We start from the raw sequence: 25699 nt of genomic DNA on the forward strand, positions 1-25699 counted from the left end.
AATCCTGCATTCAGTCAGCAGGAAACACTGAGACTAAAGAGCTGAACTCAGTCTCTGTGCAGACCCAGAGGGCCAGCCAGGAGCCTTCTCTCCACCTCTCCCGGAATCTCCAGCACTGCCTCTGGCCAGGTTTCAGCTGGGTCCCCTTCTCTCATCAGGCAGTCCCTGGGTCACTGTCAGCCACCAGTTCAGACCACAAGGAGACAAAATTCAACACAACTCACAGACTTTGGTCCCATGTCTGCATTTGGGCACAAACTTGTGTTTGAAGGAATCTGCTGTTTTGCAAATGGTTGCCATCACTATGCCCCACAGGATCCTAACTCCCCTGGCACTGCCCAATTGAAACGAAGGAAGGGGGCAGGGCGCAATCTTTGAAAGAACGATACAGGCCCTGCATGTGTGCTCAGTCGCTCAGTTGTGCCTGACCTTCTGCAGTACCAAGGACTGTAGCCCAGCAGGCTCCTCTGTCCATGGGATTTCCCAGGTAAGAATACTGGAATGAGTTGCCATTTCCTTCTCCAGGAGGTCTCCCCACAGAGGGATGGAACCCACATCTCCTGAGTCTCCTGCATTGGCAGGCAGATTATGTACCACTGAGCTATCTGGGACCTCGATTAGAACCAAACAGGTTTAAGATGACCACAAGTCGACTTCCACTAGATCTTGAGCCTCAGTATACACTCACTGTAACACGCCAGCAAGCTAAACATGACATTTCCAAGGCCGACCATCCAAGACCAAAAAGTAGGCAGTGCCCCAATTCCTGGAAATCTCCGCCCTTTCCCCAAAATTACTGGACTAATCCTCCCACTCATTAGCCTGTGAAATTATCCAGCCTATAAAAACTAACCACATCATTTGGGGGGACTGCTCTCACCTTCTGAGATGGCCCACACTCTTGTCTGTGGAGTGGGTTTCTCTCTAAATAAATTCACTTCTTACCTATCACTTTGTCTCTCACTGAATTCTTTCTACAATGAGACATCAAAAACCTGAGTCTCATTAAGATCTGAGACCAGGTGTGTGACTTCAGTTAAAAGACTGTGGATTCACGTCCCACAGATTCACGGATTCACAATCAGGGAAAATTCAAAGTTCTGCTTTCAGGTTCCCAGTAAAAGATGGCTGTCCTCTGAACAGGAAGAGAAGCCCACCGGGGCCTGGGAAGCACATGTTCTCATAGAACACGCAGGAGGCCAGACTCCTCAGGGCTGCAGCTTGCTCTAACAGGACTAGAGCCAGCATCACCGGTCGCCCTGGATCCCAAGGACACAGGTCCTGTGTAGACAGTAAACTAAGCCTGAAAGAGCCTGGATATTAGACAAGCTCGAGGGCTAATTAAAATGTAAAATGTAGTCCGTGGGGCATAAATTCCTACAAGCCCAGAGGGATCTACCATTTAGTGCACCAACCAAGCAAGGCAGCCATTTACCCAGGGGCTCCCTCGAGGACTGTCAGCACCACCTCACCTCCCAACATGCTCCATTTACCTCCCAGATGTGCTGGGCCGGTGGGGGGACATGGAGGGCCCCTATTCATTACCATGGCCCTATGTAATGTGCCAAGGAACTGGGCACCTGGCTTGGGGTGGGCACTGCTTCTGAGAGCCCAGACCTTTGAAAGGGCACAAAGCAATGAATTTCCCAAAGGGTGCATAAGATGCAGAAGAGCAGGGGATGGGGACAAAGAATACAATTAGCATATGGAAAGAAGAGTCTGGAAAACATAGCCATTGTTTCCCAAGGCAATCTCAACAAAATTCTTCTGGAAGTTTGGATGGTGGAAAAATGCAAGAAATACTGTGCTGAGGTGAGAGCGAGAGAAATGAGCCCAAACACGATCTATCCAGACTGCCTGGAAGTGCCTGTGTCGATCGACAGTGGGTTGGGATGAAGCAGCACTGCTGTCATCCTGCCAAACCCTGACCCTCAGGAGTTCAATGCACAGGCTCTGGAGTCAGTGAGACCCAGTCCTGTGACCATGGCATGCCCCTAAACCTCCCTGAGCCTCAGCCTCCACCTCGGACACAGGGGTACTCAGAGTATGGAACTACTTCGCCAGATGGCTGTGAAGATTAAATGGAAAATGCACGTGAAATGCCTCAGCCTGATCCGAGACCCCTGTGAGTTGTGGCTATCAGCCACAGTCTTAGGTTTAGCCTCTCTCTGAGCTCCTGGCATTTCTCCTAGAGAGACTGCTCTCCCTCCATGATGTGTATGATCTACGATTCTCTCTTGCCCCTCTAGCTGCCTGTACCTATGCATCATCTTTGATGTGTGCACACTTGCATGTGTGTGCATGCATGCCTGTGGGTACTGTCTGAAGTTGGGGACACTGACTATGGCCTAAGCAGGGCCTGTGTGCCCTCCCTTGGCTATATGCCCACCCATCAAAGGCCACAGGAGCCCTGGTCAGCTCAGACCACTCCCAGCCAGTGAGTGCCCCGCACTGCTCAGAGACGCCATGGCTATGGGCCATAGGAGCCACATTCATAGAAGGCAAGGCCAGCCAGCCCAAGGTCCAGATGGTTTGCATCTCGGCATCTGGGCACATTTCACACCCTGGGCTCTGCCAGTGCGCCAAGGGAAACACTGCAGGCTTGTGCCTCGGGAGGAGGCTCCTTGTCCACAGGGCCCGGGTTGCTGTAACTTCCACGAGGCATCAGCATTTGGTACCAGGCCCTGCCTGGAGTGGGGTCCTCGGCCATTATGACAGCTGCTGCTGCTGTTGACACTGAAACAGTGACAAATTCATCCTTCTGACAAGATCCCTTTAAATAATTCACAGGGAGCTGGGGATTAAGACACTGTTTCTCTCTGTCTCTGTTGAGATTTAAAACACCTCCAGCTGGGGTATTTAAAGAGCATATAATGGGCTACCCCTCTTGGGTCTCCCCTCCCCCTTTTCCTCCTCTTTCCCATTTCCCAAACTCACCCGGCCCCCACCCCACCAGCTAGCCCTGTAACAAGGAGGCCCAGAAAACAAGAAAGAAAAAAAAGGAGGGAACCAGTGCTTGGCTGGTCACTATGGCAACGGCGGCAGGGTATTCAGCTGTCATTATCCCAGCGCCTCACACATGTGATTATCTTAAGCTGTCGATTGAATGTGGTCCTCACTGCTACCCAACAAGGCCTTGTCGAACAAGGCAGGGGCGGGAGCTGCCGGCCCTGGGCCCCACCAACCTGGTGTTGCTCTGCCCAGGCCTGAGCTCCATCAACACTGAGGAGCAGTTACCCCTGGGAGAGACCAATGGCATTTCCCTTCAGCTTGGACGGATTTCCACTCAGAACACAGAGCCGAGGCCAGCACGCTAGGTTACAGGGCAAGGAGATGAGGTCTCCATTCCATGAGTGCCGAGTTTTGAGAGTGGGTCAGGCTAGCCGTGGCCCGTGGGAAGCGTCCCGGAAACAAGGGAGCAAGGCACAGAGAGGGGGGAGAGACTGGCCTTCCTCGAGGAGCTCCTGGCGTCATGCCCATTCTCAGGGTGCAGGAAACTCAAATCTGGCCTTAGAAGGGGACACACTCCCCCCATCCTGCCCCCTCCCCAATGGTGGGAATGTGGCCACTGTGTGTAATCCACTTCAGAAACCATGGCTGCTAGAGCTTGGTTGGATAAGCCTGGGGAGGGCTTTGATCTCATGCCCTTGCCTCCTGGACTTTGCTTCTGATTGTTTCCAGGCTGAGGTTCCCAGGTCTAACCAACATTCTCTGAAAGACACATTCACTGGTCACCCCCCACCAGGCACCATCCTCCACCAGGCACCACCCCCACCAGGCATCACTCCAGGTCTTCCATTGTTCCTTTCAAAACTGGTCTCCCAGAATAAGCCCATTTCTGCAGACACACTCAGGCTGGAACAGCATGCAATGAGGCCACCATCACCTGTGACTTGCACCTGCCCTTCCTGCACCTGCATTGTGTAGTTGGTCCCCATGAATAGGAAACCAGCCACTCAGAAGACCCCACCTGAGCCACTGCCCACCAGGCTCACAGTGACTCGTTTGCACCTAAATGAAAGTGTGGACCACTAACACAGACCATGACATTTTGAAGGCAGAGCTCTCACTCGGCAAGATGAGCCTGAATCTTGACTCCAAAGTCGTTCACGTTGGTTGTCCTCTGTGACACTGGGAAACGTGTTGGGCATCCCTGTCTTCAGCAGGGAGAGAGGTGAGTGGGACAGTATGTATGGAGAGGAGGGTGTGCCACAACTAGGACCCCCCCCAATCTATCAGCAGAGGAGCACCTCGAATGCAAAAGGGCCGGTTCAGCCCAACTGAGAAGGGGTCACTGGATGGAAAACAACAGCTCACCTCTCTCCCTTCCCAGGAGTCCTCACTTCCTCAGCATTCGCCAAGACCTGGGGGCGGGAGCTAGCCACATGCTCCTTCATCATCACTTGGAACCACCCGTTGCAGGGACCACCTGCATCCTCCTCCAGCTTCCTGGCCAGTCCTCACCTGCCCTGGGAATGGGGTCACACCCTCAAGGCTCCCCCTGGACTTGCCACTACTCTGCCTCTAAACCCCACACATTACACTGCACCTGCTCCACACCTCTCCAAACAGCTTGCTTTAAAAAGCGACCCATGGGTACTTAATAAGTGTATGTTTCAGTGGCCCTTGGCTTTCAAACCTGCCCTTTCCCTTTGTAGAAAATGGAGATTTTGCCTTTCCTCACCCTCTGTTCCCTTGTTTCTTGATGATGTATGACTCGCCCTTCCTCACTCTCATTCAGGGGCAGAAGCACCACAGTGAGCTTCACAGTCAGACAGATCTGGGGTCAGTCTCAGCAAAACCCCTCATCAGTTCTGCGACTTTGGATCCTTGCCCTCGAGCTCAGTGTCTGCTCTGCAAATCTGCAAAGTGGGAGAAACACTCCCTGGCATGCAGGGTCCTGGTGAGAATTCCATGAGGTGGTACCGTTGATGTCCAGTGCCCAGGACACAGCTGGAACTTAACTGGCAGTAACTAGCAGTAGCAGCAGTTATCACTGTTCTCAATAACAGCTCTGTGAGTAATAACAAGGTGCACCCTCTGATGGTATTCTCACAAGAGCCACAACCTAACAGAAAGGCTGGGAAGCTGATCTTGCATCTCAGGCCTCCCAACCCCCATCAGTCCCCACCCTCGTCCCAGGCAAGTTAAGTATCTCAGACAAGAGTCACTGCAGCCACTAGCACTAGTCAGGGCAAGTGGTATTGACTGAGCCTTGGAGTCTACAAGGAAGCTAAACACAATTTATGCTGCCAACCACTCTCTAAATAAGATCTTACATTAGCCATGTGACAGAGGCAGAAGATAGACTCAGAAGTTAAAGAACTCAAAGGGAAATGGCAATAGACCCAGCACATCAGACTCCAAATCCTGGCTGGGCTTGTTCCTTGATGCTACCAGAAATACAGTGGAATTCAGGCCAAATGATTCTTTCACTTTTGGCTGTACCTGGAGGTCAAGTCAAAGGTGTATCCCAGGGCCGCCCTGTTTCCGCACAGATGAGGCGCCTTTTTCCAGAGCCAGGCTAGACTCCCCATCTGGCTGCTGCCAACCCTGAGCCTCCCATCTGTCTTACTCTGATCCATCTTCTACAGGTCTCTTAACTCTGCCTCACCTTTCTTCTCATGCTTTATCCTCTCCTGTAACAGATTTCTTCTTTCACCAAGGAGACCAGTGAGGAGCTGTGAGTCAGGGCTGTCAAGGCAACGAGACCCTGTGAACCCCCCCCTCAGCTCCATCCTGCTGCCTGTGTCAGGAGCCCTGTCTCCTTCCAGAGCCCTGAGGGCCTCTCTGACCTTCACCAGGCAGGTGGTCCTCAGCCTGACATACCGGTGGGAGAAAGGTTCCCAGGGCTGGGACAAGGGGCATGGCAGGGGTCAGCCTTCCTGGAAAAGATTTTAGAGAAAAGACATCTGTCTGTCTGGACAAATGAGGGTTAAGCCTGCCTCTGAGAGGGGGAGGGGGAACGGGTGACCTCTGGGGTTCCCTCCCGGAGTCTTATGGACAGAAATATCTCCTGCTCCATTGACGAATGAGTCTGTGAGCCATTTTCAAGAGCAAGAAAATAAATCTGTCAGGCAGCCAGGTTCTGGTGAACCACCACAACTCCCAGAGTTCTTTAACACAGCGAGTCAAGAAGCATTTCTCCCTTAATCCATCCCTCCCTCCACACACATGCATGCAGTCATACTCCATGTACTTCTGTTGCAGGAAAGGGGAACCCTTCCAGGGCTGGAGAGTGGGCTCTTATCTAATACTCAGAAATGCATTGTCTCAGGAGACATACATGCTGACAAAGCAAAAAATGTTCTTGGGAGGGGGCACCCGGGTGGACAGCAGTAGGGTAAGGGAAACCAGGACAATTGCTCTGCCACAATCTCAGGTTTTACGGTAACAGGGTTAGTGTCCTGGTTGCTTCTGGCCAATCTTGCATGTGCCCATATGTGATGTGACTTGGGTCCTTCCGGGTGGCACTCACATCTCTCAGCCAAGATGGACTCCAGTGCAAAGGATTCTGGGAGGTTGTTGGGACATATCATGGGTTGGAGTCTCCTTCCTCCTTTGGGCCCCTTCCAAATTACCCCAGTTAGTTTTCAGTGGCAGCATCCTGTTCCTTATCGGGACCTCTTGTTGTAAGACAACTCATGCAAGTGGTTATCATCTTGCCTGACCAAGGTGAGCAGTTTCGGTCAATGGTTCCCTAACATTTCTGCAACCAGTGCAATAATTAATATTCTACTCAATGTAATAATTCATATTCTACCCAATGACATTGCTCATCTGTAACACTCTAGTCACCTCTCTGTCAAAGGCACACACATGCCCACAAAAAAGAGCTCATGTAAAAACCCAGTGACAGCAACCACACATGATGAAGTCAGGCAGAACAGTGCCTTTGTCTGGCCCACCTTTCATCCCAGGGGATCCACCAGCCTTGGCCAACCCACCCCAGGGCCGTCATTCTTTTCAGAGCAGTGTCTGAACCCCGTGGACCCCTGGGCCCCTGGCTCTGTCCTGAGCCCCCAGCCTTTGTCAATCACGGTCTCTGTCAAGCAGGTGATTTTAAACTTCCATTCCTAAAAGACATGTATTATATATTTTAAAAAAATGTTTTAAGTGCCTCGGGGTGTTTTGTTCCTCATTGCTTCATAAAAGTGACATTAATAGCCAGAGAAGAGCACTGCTGAGTGCAATTACAGAGGATGTTTCAGGTATGAAAGCTGTTTTGAGCCTGCTAATGTTTCCTAATTACAGGCCTTTTGGTAGTGAGAGAAAAAGATAAAGAGTGGGTGGGAGGCGCAGGGTGGGAGCTCTGACTTATCTCAGGGGTTTACCTGAGGAGGGCGGGGGGGGGGGGGGTGGGAAGGGGAGAGGTAGCAGGCAGTTGGAGGCCCACCGGCTGGGAGGCAGGGCCCCTCCCAGGGGAGAAAGCAGCACTTACTCCTTGGTAACAGCTCAGGGAAAAGATCCAACTGTGTCCTAAACTGGGAGAAAATCTTTTAGACACTGAGCCTGAACTCGACGGACCTCCAGCAACTGAAATCTGGAAATTCCTTTTCCAACTCTCTGGAAATTCCAGAGAGAAGCCACTCTCTGGAGACACTGCAGCATTTTACTAGGAGAGAGGGTACAGTGTGGTTTTCAGCAGGCCAGCAGGCAGCAGGAGGTTAGATGGCACTCTCCAGCCATGTGATCAGAAGCAATTTAACAGTTGTTCTGCGCTTCAGTTTCCTCTTCTGTAAAATGGGGCTGTTGTGAGGACTGACGTACACCTGGCCGTAAAGCACATGGGGCCTTGTGACGTAGTATTAAATTTCCTCTTTCTGTGCCCAGCAACTGTTCAGCTTTCTCGTACCCACATCCCAATTCCTTCCGGAGAGGTACTCCCTCCAGCCCTTCAGCCCAAGGCTTCTGGTGGGCTCAGCACAGCACGGGGTTGGAACACAGGGCCTGGGAGTACCACTCAGTACTTCCTGAATGCAGGGACTGGATCAGGGCAGGTGTGGGAGCCAAACTGATATAGTCAGGCCCATTCAGAGCTAATTCCAGGGCTTCTGCTGGGGGATCCCAGAGGAGGCACTGGCTCTTCCCCAGGGGATGATGGATGAGGTTGTAGGAGCTGAAGCGGCTGCAGACTTCTTATGACCAAGAGGAAGTTCAGCAAGGAGCCAACACCAGGGGAGCAGAGAGAGGAGAAAGGTGGTGGGGAAGAGACAGACTGATCCTAAGGATTTGTACGCAGCCACACATGAAGCCACATTAGCCCCTGGACCATTCATTCACATGAGCCAAGATATCTTTCTTAAGACTACTTGTGTTTTTCTGTCCCTGACCTCCAAGAAACCCTGACTGACCCTGAAGCGTGGCTCCCAGCAATCAGTGACCAGTTCCAATGCTCCTGAGTCCCAGGCAGGGGTACCAATCTGAAAATGGATTACCAATTCTGTTCCCCTCTGCTCGCCTGCCCCTGGCATGGCCGGAAATTCAAATACCATACAACTCCATTCACAAAATCATTTTGCCCAGAGCTAAATGTCTCCTGGATTTGCCTAATTTAGCTCAGGCTTTTCTGTCTTAATTAGCATGATTGAGTCATCAAAAGAAGAAAAGAGAAAATCCAGGCCTCCAGAGGGTGAGTACTATGCTAACACTTTCTGAGTGTTTACCCAGGAAAACTTTTTGTCGACGCGGTTGCATATACGGAATCGTTCCCATCCTCGCCCTGTTGAGCAGAGGAGACCCTGGGACTAAAGAAGTCTGGGTGATGGGCCAAGATCACACAGCCAGGGAACTGCAGAGCAGGAATGGGAGCCAGATTATTTAATGCCAGGGCCTGAAGCCTTCACTGCTGCACCATAACCTTCACACCTATCAGGCCAACTAAATTTCAATTGATTTTGCTTGGCCTTGGAACGAATGAGGTGCTATTAGAGTGGATTTCTCTTCTAAGTGTGCTGTCCTTACTCCCAGGATGTGGCAGCCAGTGAGGGTGCCTGGAACTGGTAGATGGGGAAAGGGAACAGCCAGGAGGGTCCCCAGGAGAACAAGGAGTGTGGTGGGGAAGGACAGCCCCCATGTGCCAGTCTCATGGGCGTGCATCCTGTTTGAGGAGTTAATTTATCAGACATATACACAGGTATTCAAATGAGGGTTGTGCCCTACACACTGGCCTCTCCAGAAGCTCTCCACTTAGTCCAATAATACTCTCATCACTTAAGATCTTTCCAGAACTCTGGAAACTACCTGTAGAGGCATAAGGTGAAATCAGCTCATTTAACTTCATACACCCACAGCCACAAACACACACACTCACACATGTATCACATAGGAATACACACACACACATCACACAGAAATACTCAGATGCACATATACACACAGGCACATACACATAGACATACATATAACTGGATATGGGCTCCCCAGGGGGCACTAGTGCTAAAGAACCCACCTGCCAAGATTGGAGACATAAGAGACATGGGTTCAATCCCTGGGTCAGGAAGATCCCCTGGAGGAGGGCATGGCAACCCACTCCAGTATTCTTGCCTGGAGAATCCCACAGACAGAAGAGCCTGGCGGGCCACAGTCCATAGGGTTGCAAAGAGTCGGACATGACTGAAGGACTCAGCAAAGCACAGCACACGTACCTGGATACACACACACATGAACACACATTTCACATATTTATACACAGATGCACAGACACACACACACATGAACACACATTTCACATATTTATACACAGATGCACAGACACACACACATGAACACACATTTCACATATTTATACACAGATGCACAGACACACACACACACATGAACACATATTTCACATATTTATACACAGATGCACAGACACACACACACACGAACACATATTTCACATATTTATACACAGATGCACAGACACACACACATGAACACACATTTCACATATTTATACACAGATGCACAGACACACACACACATGAATACACATTTCACATATCTATACACAGATGCACAGACACACACACATTTCACATATTTATACACAGATGCACAGACACACACACATTTCACATATTTATACACAGATGCACAGACACACACATACATGAACATACATTTCACATGTTTATACACAGATGCACAGACACACACACATGAACACACATTTCACATATTTATACACAGATGCACAGACACACACACACACATGAACACATATTTCACATATTTATACACAGATGCACAGACACACACACATGAACACACATTTCACATATTTATACACAGATGCACAGACACACACACACATGAACACACATTTCACATATCTATACACAGATGCACAGACACACACACACACATTTCACATATTTATACACAGATGCACAGACACACACACACATGAATACACATTTCACATATCTATACACAGATGCACAGACACACACACATTTCACATATTTATACACAGATGCACAGACACACACATACATGAACATACATTTCACATGTTTATACACAGATGCACAGACACACACACATACATGAACACACATTTCACATATTTATACACAGATGCACAGACACACACACACACATGAATACACATTTCACATATCTATACACAGATGCACAGACACACACACATTTCACATGTTTATACACAGATGCACAGACACACACACATACATGAACACACATTTCACATATTTATACACAGATGCACACACACACACACATGAACACACATTTCACATATTTATACACAGATGCACAGACACACATACACATGAACACACATTTCACATATTTATACAAGATGCACAGACACACACACACATGAACACATATTTCACATATTTATACAACATGCACAGACACACACATACATGAACACACATTTCACATATTTATACACAGATGCACAGACACACATACACATGAACACACATTTCACATATTTATACACAGATGCACAGACACACACACATACACAGACATACACACATGGAGCACAGGCATGCACACACCCAGCCTGCTCAACCTGAAGGTTCGTCAGGCTTGACTCCAGACTCTTTTGCATCTTTCCTCTATCAACCTTCCCACCTTCCCATGATGAAGATTTGCCAATATTAATGTGGTAAACAGAACATGTCACAGGTTGTGAGGAGGTGGTTCCACAGAGTAGCACAGATGGAGGTGGAGTCTGGAAGCCCGTGAAGTGCTCTTTCAAGGTAACTCAGATCTGTAGATGTTCACACGGCGGCCACATGTTACACAGTCACAGACTCCCACACAGAGGCTACTGGCTTCCCACGTGCAAACAGCCAAGGAGCCCTGACAATACTCTGCAAAAGTAAAAGGCCTTGCTTGGATTTCCAACAAGCAAGCTGAATAAGCCTCACTGTCAGAGGGGCCCAGTTTGCCTTCCTTATCCATCAGAGCCAGTATGTGAAAGCAGCTGGACCTTCTGGCTAGCGTCCTGGTCTTCTCCGTCATGCTCATCATAGGAGAGGTAGCTCTATCTTTGTCACTGATTAAGTTTCTTTAAAAGATACTGACAATCAATTGGGTATTGAGAGGCCTACAAAAATCATTTTATTAGGCTACAATAAACCTAAACCAAGCATCTCCCCAGTTCAGAACCCTGGGTGGAAGATGCAGTAAGTATCATGAATGCACTGCTCCTTCCTCATTTTATGTGGCCGACAAACATTTACTGAAGCCTGTCCCCTGCTAGACCGGGGACAGAAGGGAAGCCACTCCTTTCTCTGTCCAGTGGGAGGAAGCACCCATCAACGCAGGTTTAGCTCACAGAGTGACAGACAGTTAGGGGTTGGCACCAAGCCTTCTGCTTTAGGAAAAGGGCCCCTACTGTGGAGTCCTGGTGGGGAGGGGCACCCAGGAGGGCTCCCTGAGGGGACGGGAATGGAACTGACACTTGAGGGACAGACAGGGATGCAAGGGGGAAAGGGAAAAGGAAAAGAGGGGAGACGGCCAGGCAGCATCTAGGAACAGTGGTTGTCGTTCAGTCACTCAGTCTTGTCTGACTCTTTGTGATCCCACTGACTCTAGTTCGCCAGGTTCCTCTGTCCATGGGATTTCCCAGGCAAGAATACTGAAGTGACTTGCCATTTCCTTCTCCAGGGGATCTTCCCAACCCAGGGATCAAATCTACATCTCCTGCATTAGCAGGCGGATTCTTTACCACTGAGCCACCCAGGAAACCCCTCTAGGAATGGGGACGACTGCTAAGGTGGACCACGAAACCACGAGAACTAGCACTTACTGAGCCCTGTGGCAGCCAAGCACTGCCCTAAGTGTTGACCATGGAACCTCTCAACGCACCCTCCCGCCCAGAGCTCCTGACATGTGAAGGTCAGGACCCTTTTGGAGCAAGACTGTAAAGAAGGGTTTGGGAGAGGTAACTGAAGGCAGCCCAAGGGAGGAGGGTGGAGTTCACAGGGTCATGGGTGAGGGTCCTGGGGTGCCCTCTGATGGGAGCTCAGCCCCCCATCCCTCCAGCATCTGTTACTTCATAAATATATTTGTTATTTTCTCCCTCTGCTCACCAGGTGGCCTCTGATTCGGGTTAAACCTAAAGGCTTTAAATTAAAGCTGCAATTAGATTATAAAGCAACATTTTGCCATTTGAGCAGAAATACTTTCTGGTTTTGACATGCAATATTATAATCCATTTTCCAGCGATATAACTGAGAACAATTTGCAGGCTATGTGTGGGTGGGCAGTCCAAATCCTTCCCACATCTGGCAGTCCTTGAATACAAGGGTGAAGATACCCAGGGAAACCATAAAAGGAAGTCTCCTGGCCAGTCTCTGGGGAGCCTTCCTCACAGGCCATGCACCGTGGATAGGGTTCACTGCAATGCCAGCTGGGCCCCCCTGGTAGAATCATGGTACCCCTTCCGGACCAGGCCAACTAGTTCCCTGGAGACCCACAGGCTACCAGAACAATGCCTACCCACCCATCAACATCTTCAGCTGCATTGCATCCTGACTGCAGGGGCCATCTGAAGGACAATTTGCTCTCTTTCTGGGTTGCTGGGGTGGGGCTCATCTCCTCCCCTACTGGATCCCAGGAAAATGTGGACCATTCACCCAGCCTCCTGGTTTCTCAAATGCCGGACCCTGGCCCCACTCCCCAGACCCCTTTATCACCCAGAAGTACTCTGTGTGTCTTAAAGTTAAGCCCTGATCCAAGGCCATGGCCTCCAGTCCTCCTTCAGTCTCCTTGAGACCCCCAGCTGGGCCTCTGTACTTTGTCACAATGGTCCTGGCTTCACTCTTCTTCTTCATGGGACGATGTCACGCTACAAGATGCTGAACCCCTCCTGCCAACATCCTCAGCTCCTGACCCCTCAGGCCCACCATTCTTGCATAAGCACAAGTGAGGATAACTCCAATGCCACACAGCCTCCAGGCACGCCGGATTGGGGCCGTCACACACACACAGCCTGGACCTCAACTAGGTCCTCATTCCAGCCACCTTCCTTCCAAAGAGCCCAGACTTTCCCAACTCACCAGCAGTGGCAGTTACCCCACACCTTTTCCTCCCTCCTAAGACCTGCTACTTAAGGCTCCCCACCTCCATTCTCCCAACCACCCCTCCAACCTCAGAGAGAAGATGGGAAACTAAAAGACTTCTTATTTTATGGCTTCCATACCAATCCTGAGTCCTCCCGTCTCTCTGTCCTGCCATTTCAACCACAGAGGAATCCCGTTTCCTGAGAGGCACCTGCCTCCACCTCCTGGGCTCTGTATTCCCTCAACTCCCTCAGCTCCATCGCCTCAACTCCCATCAACCCTTCAACGCCCTGCTTTCTGGCTTCTGACCCTGGTCCCTTCTGAAACCATCAGCATGTGGCACCAATAGGGTCCTTGTAACCAAGCCCAGTGCACCATCCAAAGCCCAGCAGCACCTGCCACCTTTGCCCCCTTCCTCCTTGACCCCTGCCCCCTGCGCTTCTGTAAGAAGACCACCTCTTGGTTTTCTCCTGCCTCTCACTCCTTCTCATCCCCTTCCAGGCATCTCTTGACTTTGAATATTCCCAAAAGGGCCACCTGCCTTGGGAAGGAGTTCAGAAGCTTAAAGAAGACAGGCGGTGTGTACAAAAATCAAGGAGAAAATGAACCATACGTCACATCAATGACTTAAGTCACAGGAGAAAACATGCAAACCTTCTGCTAACAATGTAACTTGTAGAAGAGGGGCAAATCCTTAATGTCTGGGCCACTTGAAGAGCTGATGCATCATCAGCTTTCACGAGGTCCCCAGTGGGAGTGGGAGGTGTTCCCTGGTGGCCTGCAGTGTTCCCAGCAGGATTTGGACTTGTCAGTGTGGGCAGGATTGACCCCTGCTCCTGGCCCCACTTTGGGAAACACAGCTCACCCCAGACCTTGCCCTCCTACCGCAAGGTTTGATGCCTGCACCCAGAAGTGAGATCCTGGAGAGAAAGCACAGGTGAGGCCACAGTCTGCCTTGGGACCTGAATCCCAATGTCCCTAAGACATAAGTGGGAGTCTTAGGACTGGCTGTGACTCACACCCTGAGGTGCAGAGTGGCCTGAGGCCCCAGGCTGGAGGTGACCAAAGGCAGGGAGGAGAGAGGAGGAGTGAGATTGAAGAGAAGATCCAGCTAACCCTGCCCCTGCCTCACCCCCTCGCCGGGATGAAGAGTCCATGCATTCCTCCTGTCCTCTCCTTTCATGATTAAGCTCCACAGAGAGCCAGCCACTTGAGCCTGAGATGGGAATCCCATTCCACCTCCTCCCTCTGCCTCTCGCCTCCCCAGTGTTTTTACCCACAGCCAAATGCGGCCAAGGCCTCCTGCTTAGCTTTGCTCCAACTGTCCTGAGTACCCCATTTTAATCTGATGCTTCTGACCCATCCAAGACAGCTAAAAGAGCCTTCTCTCAACTGTTCCCTACAATCATGTCAGCAAGTGTGACAAGATCCATAAAGCCAAATGCCTAACTCAGCAGGGCAGTCCCAGTTCCCCACACTATGCACTGCCCAATCCACAGCCCAGCCCCACCTCAGCACTATCCACAGCCTCCCAAGGTCCAGACACACAGACTCTTGTTCTTACATCGTTTCATGACCCCATCCCTTTTAACCAGCTATTCCTCCTACTTGGAATATCTTTCCAGACTCCCTACTTACTGCCTGTCAAACTCCTACTCACTCTCCAAAGCCCAGCTTGCATGTACTTCTTTTGTAAAGGCTTCTTGTCTCCCTCTGAAGTGTCTCACTCCCAATTCTGTGCCCACACCCGGCTGTCAGTCGCCCCACTGCCACCCAGGAGGGATACATTTCAGCTCATTCATGCATGTGGTGGATCCCAGAGGAAGCCATGAGCTCCTCAAGGCTATTCATCTTTGCAGCTACAGATTCTGACCAGGTGCATGAACACTGAACAAATGAATCCAGAACATTGCTCTAAGGCAGCGCCAGGTGAAAGACAGCCTCAGCCCTTCTGAACTCGAGCTCCTCCTCATGCCCTGGCCCCTCTTCAGCCCCACGGACATCCGGATCTCTGTCCTCCCCATCACCACTGACTTGAACACCCAACTACTGGCAGCCACTGGCCCCAGTCCCACACAGGCCTTGGCCACCTGCTGCTGGCTCTCTGTGGATGGGCCATGGACAAAGCCATTCACACCTGTAATCCACATCCCACAGGGGCAAGTCAGGTTCTGCTCCCATGACTACTCATCAGGACAGGAGGACGGACGGTCTGACACTCACCCCTGATGCGGGATTGGCGGTCCAGCCCAGCTCTGCAGTAGCCGTCCTGGTGTCCATTAAAGTTTCTGAAGGTCAAAAAAAGGAAAAAATAGTGAGTCAGAAGAATTACTGGACAGTGAAGTTACTTAGGACTGTAAATGTCAGTGCTAGGAACCCTGGGCTCCTCTGCCAAGCCTACGGCTGACGGGAAGAGGTCTGCTAGGAGGAGCAGCTCGTGGCAGAGTTAGGTACAGACCTCAGGTGTCCTGATGCTAAGGCTCTACTGAATGACCCCAGGCCACCTGGGGGATGGTGTGTGACATCATCTGCCTACTCATCACTTTAACCCTGAGACATGGCATCCTCTCACATCACTCAACCTATGTGTTGACCAAGTACTCAAATCGAATTCCCCCCTCAAGTCTTTCTCAGCCACCCCCTTCTGATCTCCGACTCCCTACTCCTTTCTCCCCACTCCTGTCTTCTGCTTCCCCTTGGGCCTCCATGTTGACACTCTCAGCTGATTTCCCTTCAACTTCTCTGGCCCCAACACTCAGTCCTCCTGCAGGTTGGGGGCCCAGATTCACGGCCGCCGCCTTCCCAAGACTCTGCTGAAAGCTCATGCGGCTTTGGCAAAGGCCTCACCCAAACACAAACACACATCTCAGACCCCAGGGGCCTGCTTCCTGGTCACCAATCCCTCTGGCCAGGAAGCGAAAGACGGACACCCTGGCTTGGCTACAAGCCCCCAGGGGCACCAGGGTGGCTACAGCACATACACCCAGATCACCAGGCACCACGTAGCAATTACAGAGCTGATATTTACTACAACTGTTTTTGGGCAGGTAGCAGTGAAGTGTCCTGAAAACGGGGCACCTTTTTCTTTTTTCTGTCTTTCCTTTTCAATCTATTATTGACTGCTGTCAGCCCTACCTCTCGATGGAAACTTCTGCCCAAAACCTGACTAGAGCTTTGGTCAGCAAGTCCAAAAGCCCTTTTGTTTGCAGGGGGGTTTGTTTGTTGTGTATGGGGGTTAGTGCGTTTTGGCTGTACTACACGGCATGTGGGATCTTTGTTCCCCAACCAGGGATTGAACCCGTGCCCTCTGCACTGGAAGCAGAGTCTCAACCACCAGACCACCAGAGAAATCCTTTTTGTTTTTTAACAGCAGCTTTACTGAGGTAGAAATGGCATGCAATAAACTGCATATAATTAAAGCATACAATTTGATAAGTTTTGACATATACTGATACCCATGAAACCATCACCACGATCAAGAAACAGAGCCATCATTCCCAGAAGCTTCCTGTCCCTTTAAAATCCCCTGCCCCACCCCGTTACTGTTCCCAGGCAATAACTAATCTGTTTTTTCTCACTGTAGGCTAACTGGCATTTTCCAGAAATTTATATAAATGAAATCATATAGTATACTTTCTTAATCTGGCTTAGCTCAGCATAATTAAGATTCACCATATTTGTGTGTATCAATAGTTCATTCCTTTACATTGCTAAGTAGTATTTCACTGTATGGAGAGATTGCATTTTGTCTACCAATTCACCTGCCATTTTCATTTTGGGGCTATTACATGAGAGTATATGAGAGTTCCAGTTCATCCACATCCTTGCCAACACTTGGCATGGTCAGTCATTTTTAATTTTGGCCACTTTAACCGAGTGCAGTGGTATCTCATTGTGGTTGGAATTTTCATTTCCTTAATGAAGAGTGATGTTAAGCATCTTGTCACATGATTTCTTGTCATCTGTATATCTTTCGGTGAAGTGTCTGTTTGATATTTTTCCATTTTTAAATTGGGTTGTTTCCTTATTGTTGAGTTTGGTAGGTTCTTTATTCTGGATACAAGTCCTTTATCAGACCAGATGGTCTACAAATATTTTATCCCACTTTATGATTTATCTTTTCATTCCTTTAATAGCATCTTTCAAAGAGCAGAAGTTTTAAATTTTGGAGAAATCTAATTTATCAACTTTTTTCTTTTATGGTTTGATATCATACCTAAGAAATCTTTGCCTAACCCAAAACTACAAAGGTTTTTCTCCTACCTAGATCTATGATCTATTTTGAGTTAAGTTTTACCTAAGTTGGAAGCTATGAGTCAAATACACAATTGTGAGGGGCTTTTTTTTTTTTTTTTTGGCATGGGAGTCCAGAGTTCCAAAAGGGCACCTTTCAAAATCAGACAGTGGTGCTCTTTAGGTTAGCAGAGGTGTCTTATGCACTTGAACTTCCCAAGGCATGTATCAAAGCACCAGGCACAGTACACCCTAACTGAACAGGTGGGTCAGCAAACATGGGTACAGGACATAGACTTGATGTGCTGTTTTGGTTTCTCCCTACTGTTTCCTTTTCTCCTGAACATCCCTCCTTCTCCTGTGAACAGTTATTCTCTGTTTTCTATTCCAGGCAGGAGATGGGAAGTATGAATGCAGAAATTTGGGCTCCTTAAGAAACAAAAGAACTCCTGGCATAAACCAAAGGATTAGGAAGAAACCTACCCTGTGGGCAGGACTGAGGCAGTGAAAATAAAGTGATAAATGAGGAGCCGTGCTGAGTCAAGGGGTGTCCTATGCCCTTGTCTCTCAGTGCTCAATCCCAGAGGAGGGATGGTGGGAGTCTGCCCAGGTGACAGGGCCTTGGACACCCAGCATCCCAGCCTGGAGTGACCCCACCAGGTGGACATGGCATAGACGGAGCAGACAGAGTCTCTGGGCCAGAACAGGTCTAGTGAAGGGACCCCAGAACCACCCCATGGTGACTGGCATGGACTATACCCATGGCTCAGATGGGATCCAGGGTATCTCAATGGGACCAGTATGGACAGGGGCTAACAGGTCAGTGAGGCACCTCCTCACAACCTGCCTCCCAGTGGAGTGGGGGCTCTCACTGCAAACAGGGGAATAAAGCAAATACAGGGAGTTGGGTTTACTAGCCCATCCAAGCTCACTTGGAGTTGGATCAAGAGTGGTGCCCCTTGAATAACTGAAGGAACGCAAGCACAGGAACAGACTGTTTGAGTTTGTTTTCTCCGCCGATTCTTCCGACAGCTGGGGAGGCCGGTTCCTGCAAGGAGCAGCCCTCCTTCTCCCCCGCGTCTCCACTTCACAGCACTAATAATGATCATAATGACACACCAGATTTACATAATACATGTCTCCAAAGGCACTCCATGAGGCCCTGGAGAAATTCATCTCCATGATTAAATGCCTTCGCCAGGTGGGCCTGAATCAGGAGTCACTGAACCCACTTTGCAGAGTTGGGGACCAGGGTACAGAATAGTGTAGTGCCTCCTTCAGGGTCACACAGCCTCCCATCCTGAAGCTGATAGCCTCAAATCTCAGCCTGCTGCCTACTGGGCAGACATGGGTGTCTGTGGACTCTGCAGTTCCCTGGAATGGAGGGTCTTGTTCAAAAAGCTAAGAAGCCACAAAAGCCCCCCAGAACAGCACATATTGCAATAAAAATGTATATGGAGGCACTCCCCAACTTCAGGATCATGCTGAAGTTCAGTGAAGAGCAGAGGACATGAGCAGGGAGGGAACTAGAGTCCAGAACCAATAGTAAGAAACAGCCTTCACTCCTAAATCTTCCAAGGACTGGTTTGTTCTGTTAACCCCAGGAATACAATCTAAGAGTTCATTATATTCATAGTTACCTGCTCAAGGGCTATAATTGAATCTGTTTCTAAATAATGTTTTCCATCCACCTTCTTGGACAGAACTTGCAACGAGAAGAATCCATTTCTCTGCATCCTGCCCGCCGTGGAGATGGAAGGCCACAAAACCATAAACCATCCACTCGATATGATTAAGGGCAGTTTCTTTTCTGGCACAGAGCACTCCTGATTATGGCATTACACTCTGGTGGGGGCTGAATTAAAGTGATTTGAGGAGGTTTACATCTCCCTGGAGATGAAGAGAGTACTCATTTGCATTTATAAAGCATATTGAGAGTTCTGGCAGAAAGTTATGGTGGAAGCACAATTAAATATTTACCATCACTTCTGCTCTCAAACAGCGGCATGGGGACCAAACCAGCTGGAGGTGCATGTGTTGCTGTCAGATCACATGCCTACAGGGGCATGACTCTGGGACCCATACCCACCAGCAGCCTCTGCTCTCTGGGCGTGCGTGCTCACTGCCCAAGGGGGAAAAGCTGAGGAGGGCACATGGAGGGCAGAGGAGGCGCTGGGGTAGGCAGGTGGGGTTCAGGCCCCACTTCCACCACATAATGACCATCTCTCCCCCCTCCCTCCTCACCTGCAGAACGGAGGAGGACTCGTTAGAGCTTAGGGCCAAGAGTGGACTGCATGACACAGATCACCGCAAACAAATGCTTTTATTATTATAACTGAACCACTCCAAGCTTCAGTTCCTTAGCTATGAAAAGGATCTAAAGATGGTATCTGTAAAATACCTCTAAGATTTCTATAAGAATTAATGATCACAGATACCTACTGATCATCTGCCTCCTTCCTTTAAAGACCCAGGAGTGACACAAGCAGAGAATACAGCAGCGAATCGGAGTAGTGGGTCCCCTGGAGGGACTCTTGGTCCAGTGGAGAGACAAGAAGCAAAGTCTCCCTCGTCATTCTGTTCTGGCTGAGCCCATGAGAAGGAAACCGAGAAACTCAAGGGAATGGACGTGTGGGGAGTAAGTGGGTCCATCCCCAAAGACACATGCCACTGTCTCTGGGCAAAGGCAACACTGGCCTCCTGGGCAGGGGTGGGCTATGGTGGGAGCGAGGAGCAGAGACATCTGCCTCAGCTGGGAGAGATGACAGAGTGACCAGGAGAAGCAGAGACAGGTCGACGTGGATGAACTGGGAGTCATCCCAAACCTAACAGCGGGGTGAGGAAGACTGAGCCAGAGAGGAGGGGAGGCCGCAAGGGGAGACAGAAGGGGGTCTCTGGCAGGAGCCAGTCAGGCTGGCAAGAACCCGAGAAGCCTGGGGCACATGAGCAGCCTGGTAGAGAGACCCCATTTTCCCAGGGAACAATTTCCCTTCAGTGGTTCTGGTAGGGAAACCCTCAGGGTCCCCCATCCAACCACGGGGGTCAGCCACCTGAGGGTCGGGGTGGTGGGGGCAGGTCTGAGCCCCCTGCACAGAGGAAAAGGCAGCTGCCACCCAGCTCTGCAGACGGTTCCCCTTTCTGTCTGGATTGGCACCTTGGGATGTATTGACATTTGGGATGAATTAGATGCCCATCATGGTGAAAGAGAGCTAAATAAACCCTCTCCTTACAGTTCTGCCACTCTTTCTGGAGAGACATTAATCAGACATTCAGCTGAAAATATTTACAACGCCCTTCCATGGTGGTAACAATATACAACAACATACACAGATGGAATGGGGGCTTCCGGGCCTCCACTGAGCAGAGCCTCATGTGTATTTGATAAGGCAAATCCAAGGACCTTCCAAGCAGGGAAGAACCAGCGCGGCCGTGCAGTCACTGCCCGGTGCAGCCTTCTATGGCTCACGGAGCTCACGAAACCCAGGAGCCACAGCCCAGAGTCGCTCCACGAATCCAGGTCCTCTCAGGTCAAGGCCAGGAGTTGGAGGTCAGCCCACTGCAGCCCCAGCCTCTCCCTCAGCCTTCACGAGGGGTTGGGATCCCTGGAAGAAGGCTGAGATGCATGGCATCAGGGGGTGACGGTACCCATGCAGCAAAGGTTGTCTGAATCGCTCCCACAGGCAGGTGGGCGCTGTGCAGGAACCAGAGACAGAGCAGAAGAAAAGAGACACCCTGGCCCTCGAGGACTTTGCAGACAAGTGAGAAGACAGAAATTAATCAAATAACCACGCAGCTAAATCTGCAATTACGGCCTCACTGAGCGGCAGGAAGGGGGAATCCCAGGGACAGTTGTGAACACTGAATAAAATGACAGGTGTGAGGAGCCTGGTGTGCAGCTGGCACTTCCTCCTGCCTTACCCAGGAGGCACAGTGACCAGCCCCTTCACACACACACACACACACACACATTGTTCCAGGACTGAGTCTACACCAGCAGGAACAAGACATGTAGTGAGCAGTCTCCCCCACTCCCAAATCCAGAGTGTGCCAGCGCTCACAGTGTGCTGGGCAGCTCTGATCACAGTGAGGCCCTCAGCCTCTCCATGGGACCCCTACGTTGCCCTCCAGACCTGAACTCATCACAAGAACCTGAGCATTTCCAGGAGATCACTCCTCCAGCCACCATCCCAGGCTCCTTGGTGCCCCCACTCATGGCCTTGCTCCATCCATCACCATGGCCTGCCAAAGATGCAACCCAGGCTCACTGCAGGGGCCTCGTGGAGCTCTTTCTCCAGGTCTTCCCTGGGGGGTGTGTCCTATCTTCATACATCCCGTTCACTGGGCAAAGAACTCCTGATGATGCCTACAAGATTCCTCAGGTGTCTGCCACTCTCGCAAACCTCAGCCCCGACACAGGGTCCCGCAACCAACAGCTGCTCATCTGCAACTTCACACTTGCCCAGACTTCCTATTGCCAGTTCAGTCCAGTCTCCAGGTAATCTCATCGCCAACCTTCTGAATAGACTTCAGCTTGCCCCCCAGGACAGAGGAGCGAGAGCTGTGCCCGCTCTGGGTTTGGAGATGGCTCTGGTTGAGTGTGAACTGGGAAAGGCACCAGCTAGCCTCAGGGGCTTGTGTTCTGGTGTAACTGGGCCCTGGGCCCAACACAGCTAGTAAAAAAATGTTCCAAGCAAGCCTTTCACATCTCATCCCATGTGTCCACCCAGGCAAAGGTTCTTCACACGTACCCCGCTCCACATTTTCCCACTGCCGTTCCCTGGAGCCCTGGTGGGAAACCTCAGGCGCCTTTAGCTTTGACTCCTTGTTCTCCCCAGTCCATCATCAGATCACTCACCACGCCACAGTGACTCCTGTACCTTCTTCACTGTGTGTTCCTTTCCAATATCAGCAACTATGAGTCCAGTCCTACACAGTGGGACCACAGCAACCACCTCCTAGCTGGTGTCTCAGCAGAGGCTCCATCTGTACCATTCTCCACACAGCTGCTCAGTTTAGCTCCTGCTGTCCATGTAACTAGTTCAAAGGCAATACGGCCACACTCAGCAAAGGCTTATAGAATCTCGGTTCCTCTGATCACCCAGTGATGTCACCCCCAAGACACTGGCCAAAGGAAAACAGAAGGCTCTATATCCTGAAGATATTCATTACAGCATTATTTAGAACGTGAGAACACTAGAACCAGCCTATCCAGAGGGGAAGGAAATGTAGGACTGCACACCCACATTCACACTCCTGGACTGTTACAATGTCACAGCATCAGGATGTCAGCAACTAAACACGGAGCAGGGCACAGAACCGTGTTGGCCCAACAGATGCAACTCGGGCAACAGCGCTTCAATGGAGTACAAAGACCAGAAAGCCAAGTGCAAGAGCTCATAGGTCAGGGACACCAGTTTACCATCACTCACATTCTTCTATTTCACATGCTGTTTTAGAAGACACACGTTCAGAAACAGAAATTTAGCCCACCTTCTAAAAACCCCTATTTCATCCAATCTTACTCCCCTACTTTATGATTTCCAAAGTCTCTTCACTAATACAAGATATGCCACAAACTTCCGGCCTCCATGAAGCTTCTGCTCCAAGCCCAACTTTTCCAAATTGATCTTCAATTTCCCAAAGGAGACCCATCATCCCCCACACCCTGTGCCCAGGCAGGGCCTCCTGCCTGGAATGGCTTTTTCCTCTTCTCTACCTGAATTCTGTTCTGAATCTTTCTTGCCCAAGTGCACTGTAAATACTTTGAGAAGGCATAGCTGTGACTTACATCCCATAGACTTTAATCAGATGCCTTATGTAGCAGAAATACTCCATCAGCTCTGGAGACCTGGATTCAAGTCCCAGCTCCAAGACTAACAAGCAAATCAACATCTGAACATCAAAATCTGATTTTCCAGAAAGAGGTATCTCTCTTGCATCCCTGAGCCAGTGAGACCAGGCCCAGAAAGATGCTCTGTATATTCTTAAGAACACTCATTGGAATAACATTTATTTACTGTCTCTGCCAAGTGTAAAGTGTAAGGTGAAGAGGAACTGTTATTACATAAGTCTCCATTGACTGGTGTGTAAGAGTGGTCGGTGCAGAAGAGAAGCAAGCCTGAGTAAATGGAATGAGCCAGTCCAGCCCATCTGCTGAATGACTGACTGACTGAATGAGGCAGAAGAGACACTTAAACCACAAATACGAACTGTGAAATTTGCTCTTTTATAGAACGCAGATTAGTGCAGTCCTCCCCACCACACCCTTCTCCTTCTGTTTCTTTCATTTCTTAAGGTGCAATTAATTATCATAAATAGAAAGAAGTCACAGTTTAGATGGGTCAGAGCCCAGAAATGTGCCTCTAGGAGGTGGGAGGGGCTCTGGGTCTGGTCCTGGTTTCCACGTGGCAGAACTGGTCAACAAGCCAGAGGCACAACTCTGATTTCCCTCCCTCCCAGAGCTCTACCAAGTGAGGCTCCCTGGGAAGCAAACCAGAGCAGGGGGACCTGCCATGGGCTGTTCAGCTGGGGAGCTGGAGAGGGCTGGGGACAAGCCTCAGAAGGGCTGCCTTCTCTGCCCAGCCCAGCCCAGCTCAGACACAATCTAGGTAGCTTCAAACAACAGAAATGCAATGTCTCACTGCCCTGGGGGGCTAAAAGTCCAAAATCAGGGTGTCAGCAGGGCCATGCTCCCCCTGAAACCTGCAGGGGGGAATCCTTCCTGGCCTCTTCTAGTTGCTGGGGTCTTCCTGGCAATCTTTGGTGTTCTTTGCCTTGAAATTGAATCATTCTGATAAAAAGCAGAGACATTACTTTACCAACAAAGGTCCTATGGTTTTTCCAGCAGCCATGTATGGACGTGACAGTTGGACTGTAAAGAAGGCTGAGCACCAAAGAATTGATGCTTTTGAACTGTGGTGTTGGAGAAGACGCAAGAGTCCCTTGGACTGCAAGGAGATCCAACCAGTCCATCCTAAAGGAGATCAGTCCTGGGTGTTCATTGGAAGGACCGATGTTGAAGCTGAAACTCCAATATTTGGCCACCTGTTATGAAGAGCTGACTCATTTGAAAAGACCCTGATCCTGGGAAAGACTGAAGGCAGGAAGAGAAGGGGACAACAGAGGATGAGATGGTTGGATGGCATCACCAACTCAATGGACATGAGTTTGAGTAAACTTCGGGAATCGGTGATGGACAGGGAGGCGTGGTGTGCTGCGGTCCATGGGGTTGCAAAGAGTCGGACATAACCGAGTAACTGAACTGAACTGAACTGATCTCTGCCTTCAGGGTCACGAGTGACCCCAAGTGCCTCTTTCTTCACATGGCCATCTTATAAGATATCAGTCATATTGGGTTAGGCGTCCAACCTACTTTAGTATGACCTCATGGTAACTAATCATATCCACAGTGACCCTATTCCAAATAAGGTCATATCATAAGGTACTGAGGTTAGGGCATCAACCTAGGCGATCATTTGGAGCCAAGGAAGTGTCACCAGACACTCACTGTGAAAGTGCTTAACAAATCAGAGTTGGTCCCCTAACAGCAAGCACTGTCATGCCCTGGTGTGGGCAGTGGAGTATCTTAAGGGCCTAAGCTCCCAGCTAGGTCCTAAGGCCCCCTCTGAAGGGTGGGCTTTGGTCCCCCAACCCCAGCCCGCCCTGGCAGTCTTGATTGAAAAGCCTCGGCCCTCCAGCTGCCCTCTAATTCCTCCTCAGCCCTCCTTGTCCAACCACCAAGGGATGCTGTCACAGTCTCCTTCAGCCATGCACACCATGCACGGGGGATCTGGGATGGGGCTGCAGCCTCGGCATGAGTGTACCGAAGGCCTCTCCTGCAGGCTGCCCGCGTAGACACACTGGACCCTATGTGGTCTCACCCGGGCCTAAAGGGAAGACTGACGATGTAGCCCAAATAGCCAAGCGGCTCC

At 50.2% G+C, this 25699-nt stretch overlaps 1 protein-coding gene across 1 annotated transcript in view; it reads right to left on the reverse strand.

The window, feature by feature from the left end:
- The window catches only part of EPHB1 (EPH receptor B1), a 318420-nt gene extending 302605 nt beyond the window's left edge, over positions 1-15815 (reverse strand). The window contains exon 1 of the mRNA XM_065942387.1: positions 15759-15815. Coding sequence (XP_065798459.1) covers positions 15759-15815 — 57 coding nt within the window. The remainder of the gene's footprint in view (positions 1-15758) is intronic.
- Between the last annotated feature and the right edge of the window lie 9884 nt (positions 15816-25699).

The sequence above is a fragment of the Muntiacus reevesi genome, chromosome 8, assembly GCF_963930625.1.
Source record: "Muntiacus reevesi chromosome 8, mMunRee1.1, whole genome shotgun sequence".
Lineage (NCBI taxonomy): Eukaryota > Metazoa > Chordata > Mammalia > Artiodactyla > Cervidae > Muntiacus > Muntiacus reevesi.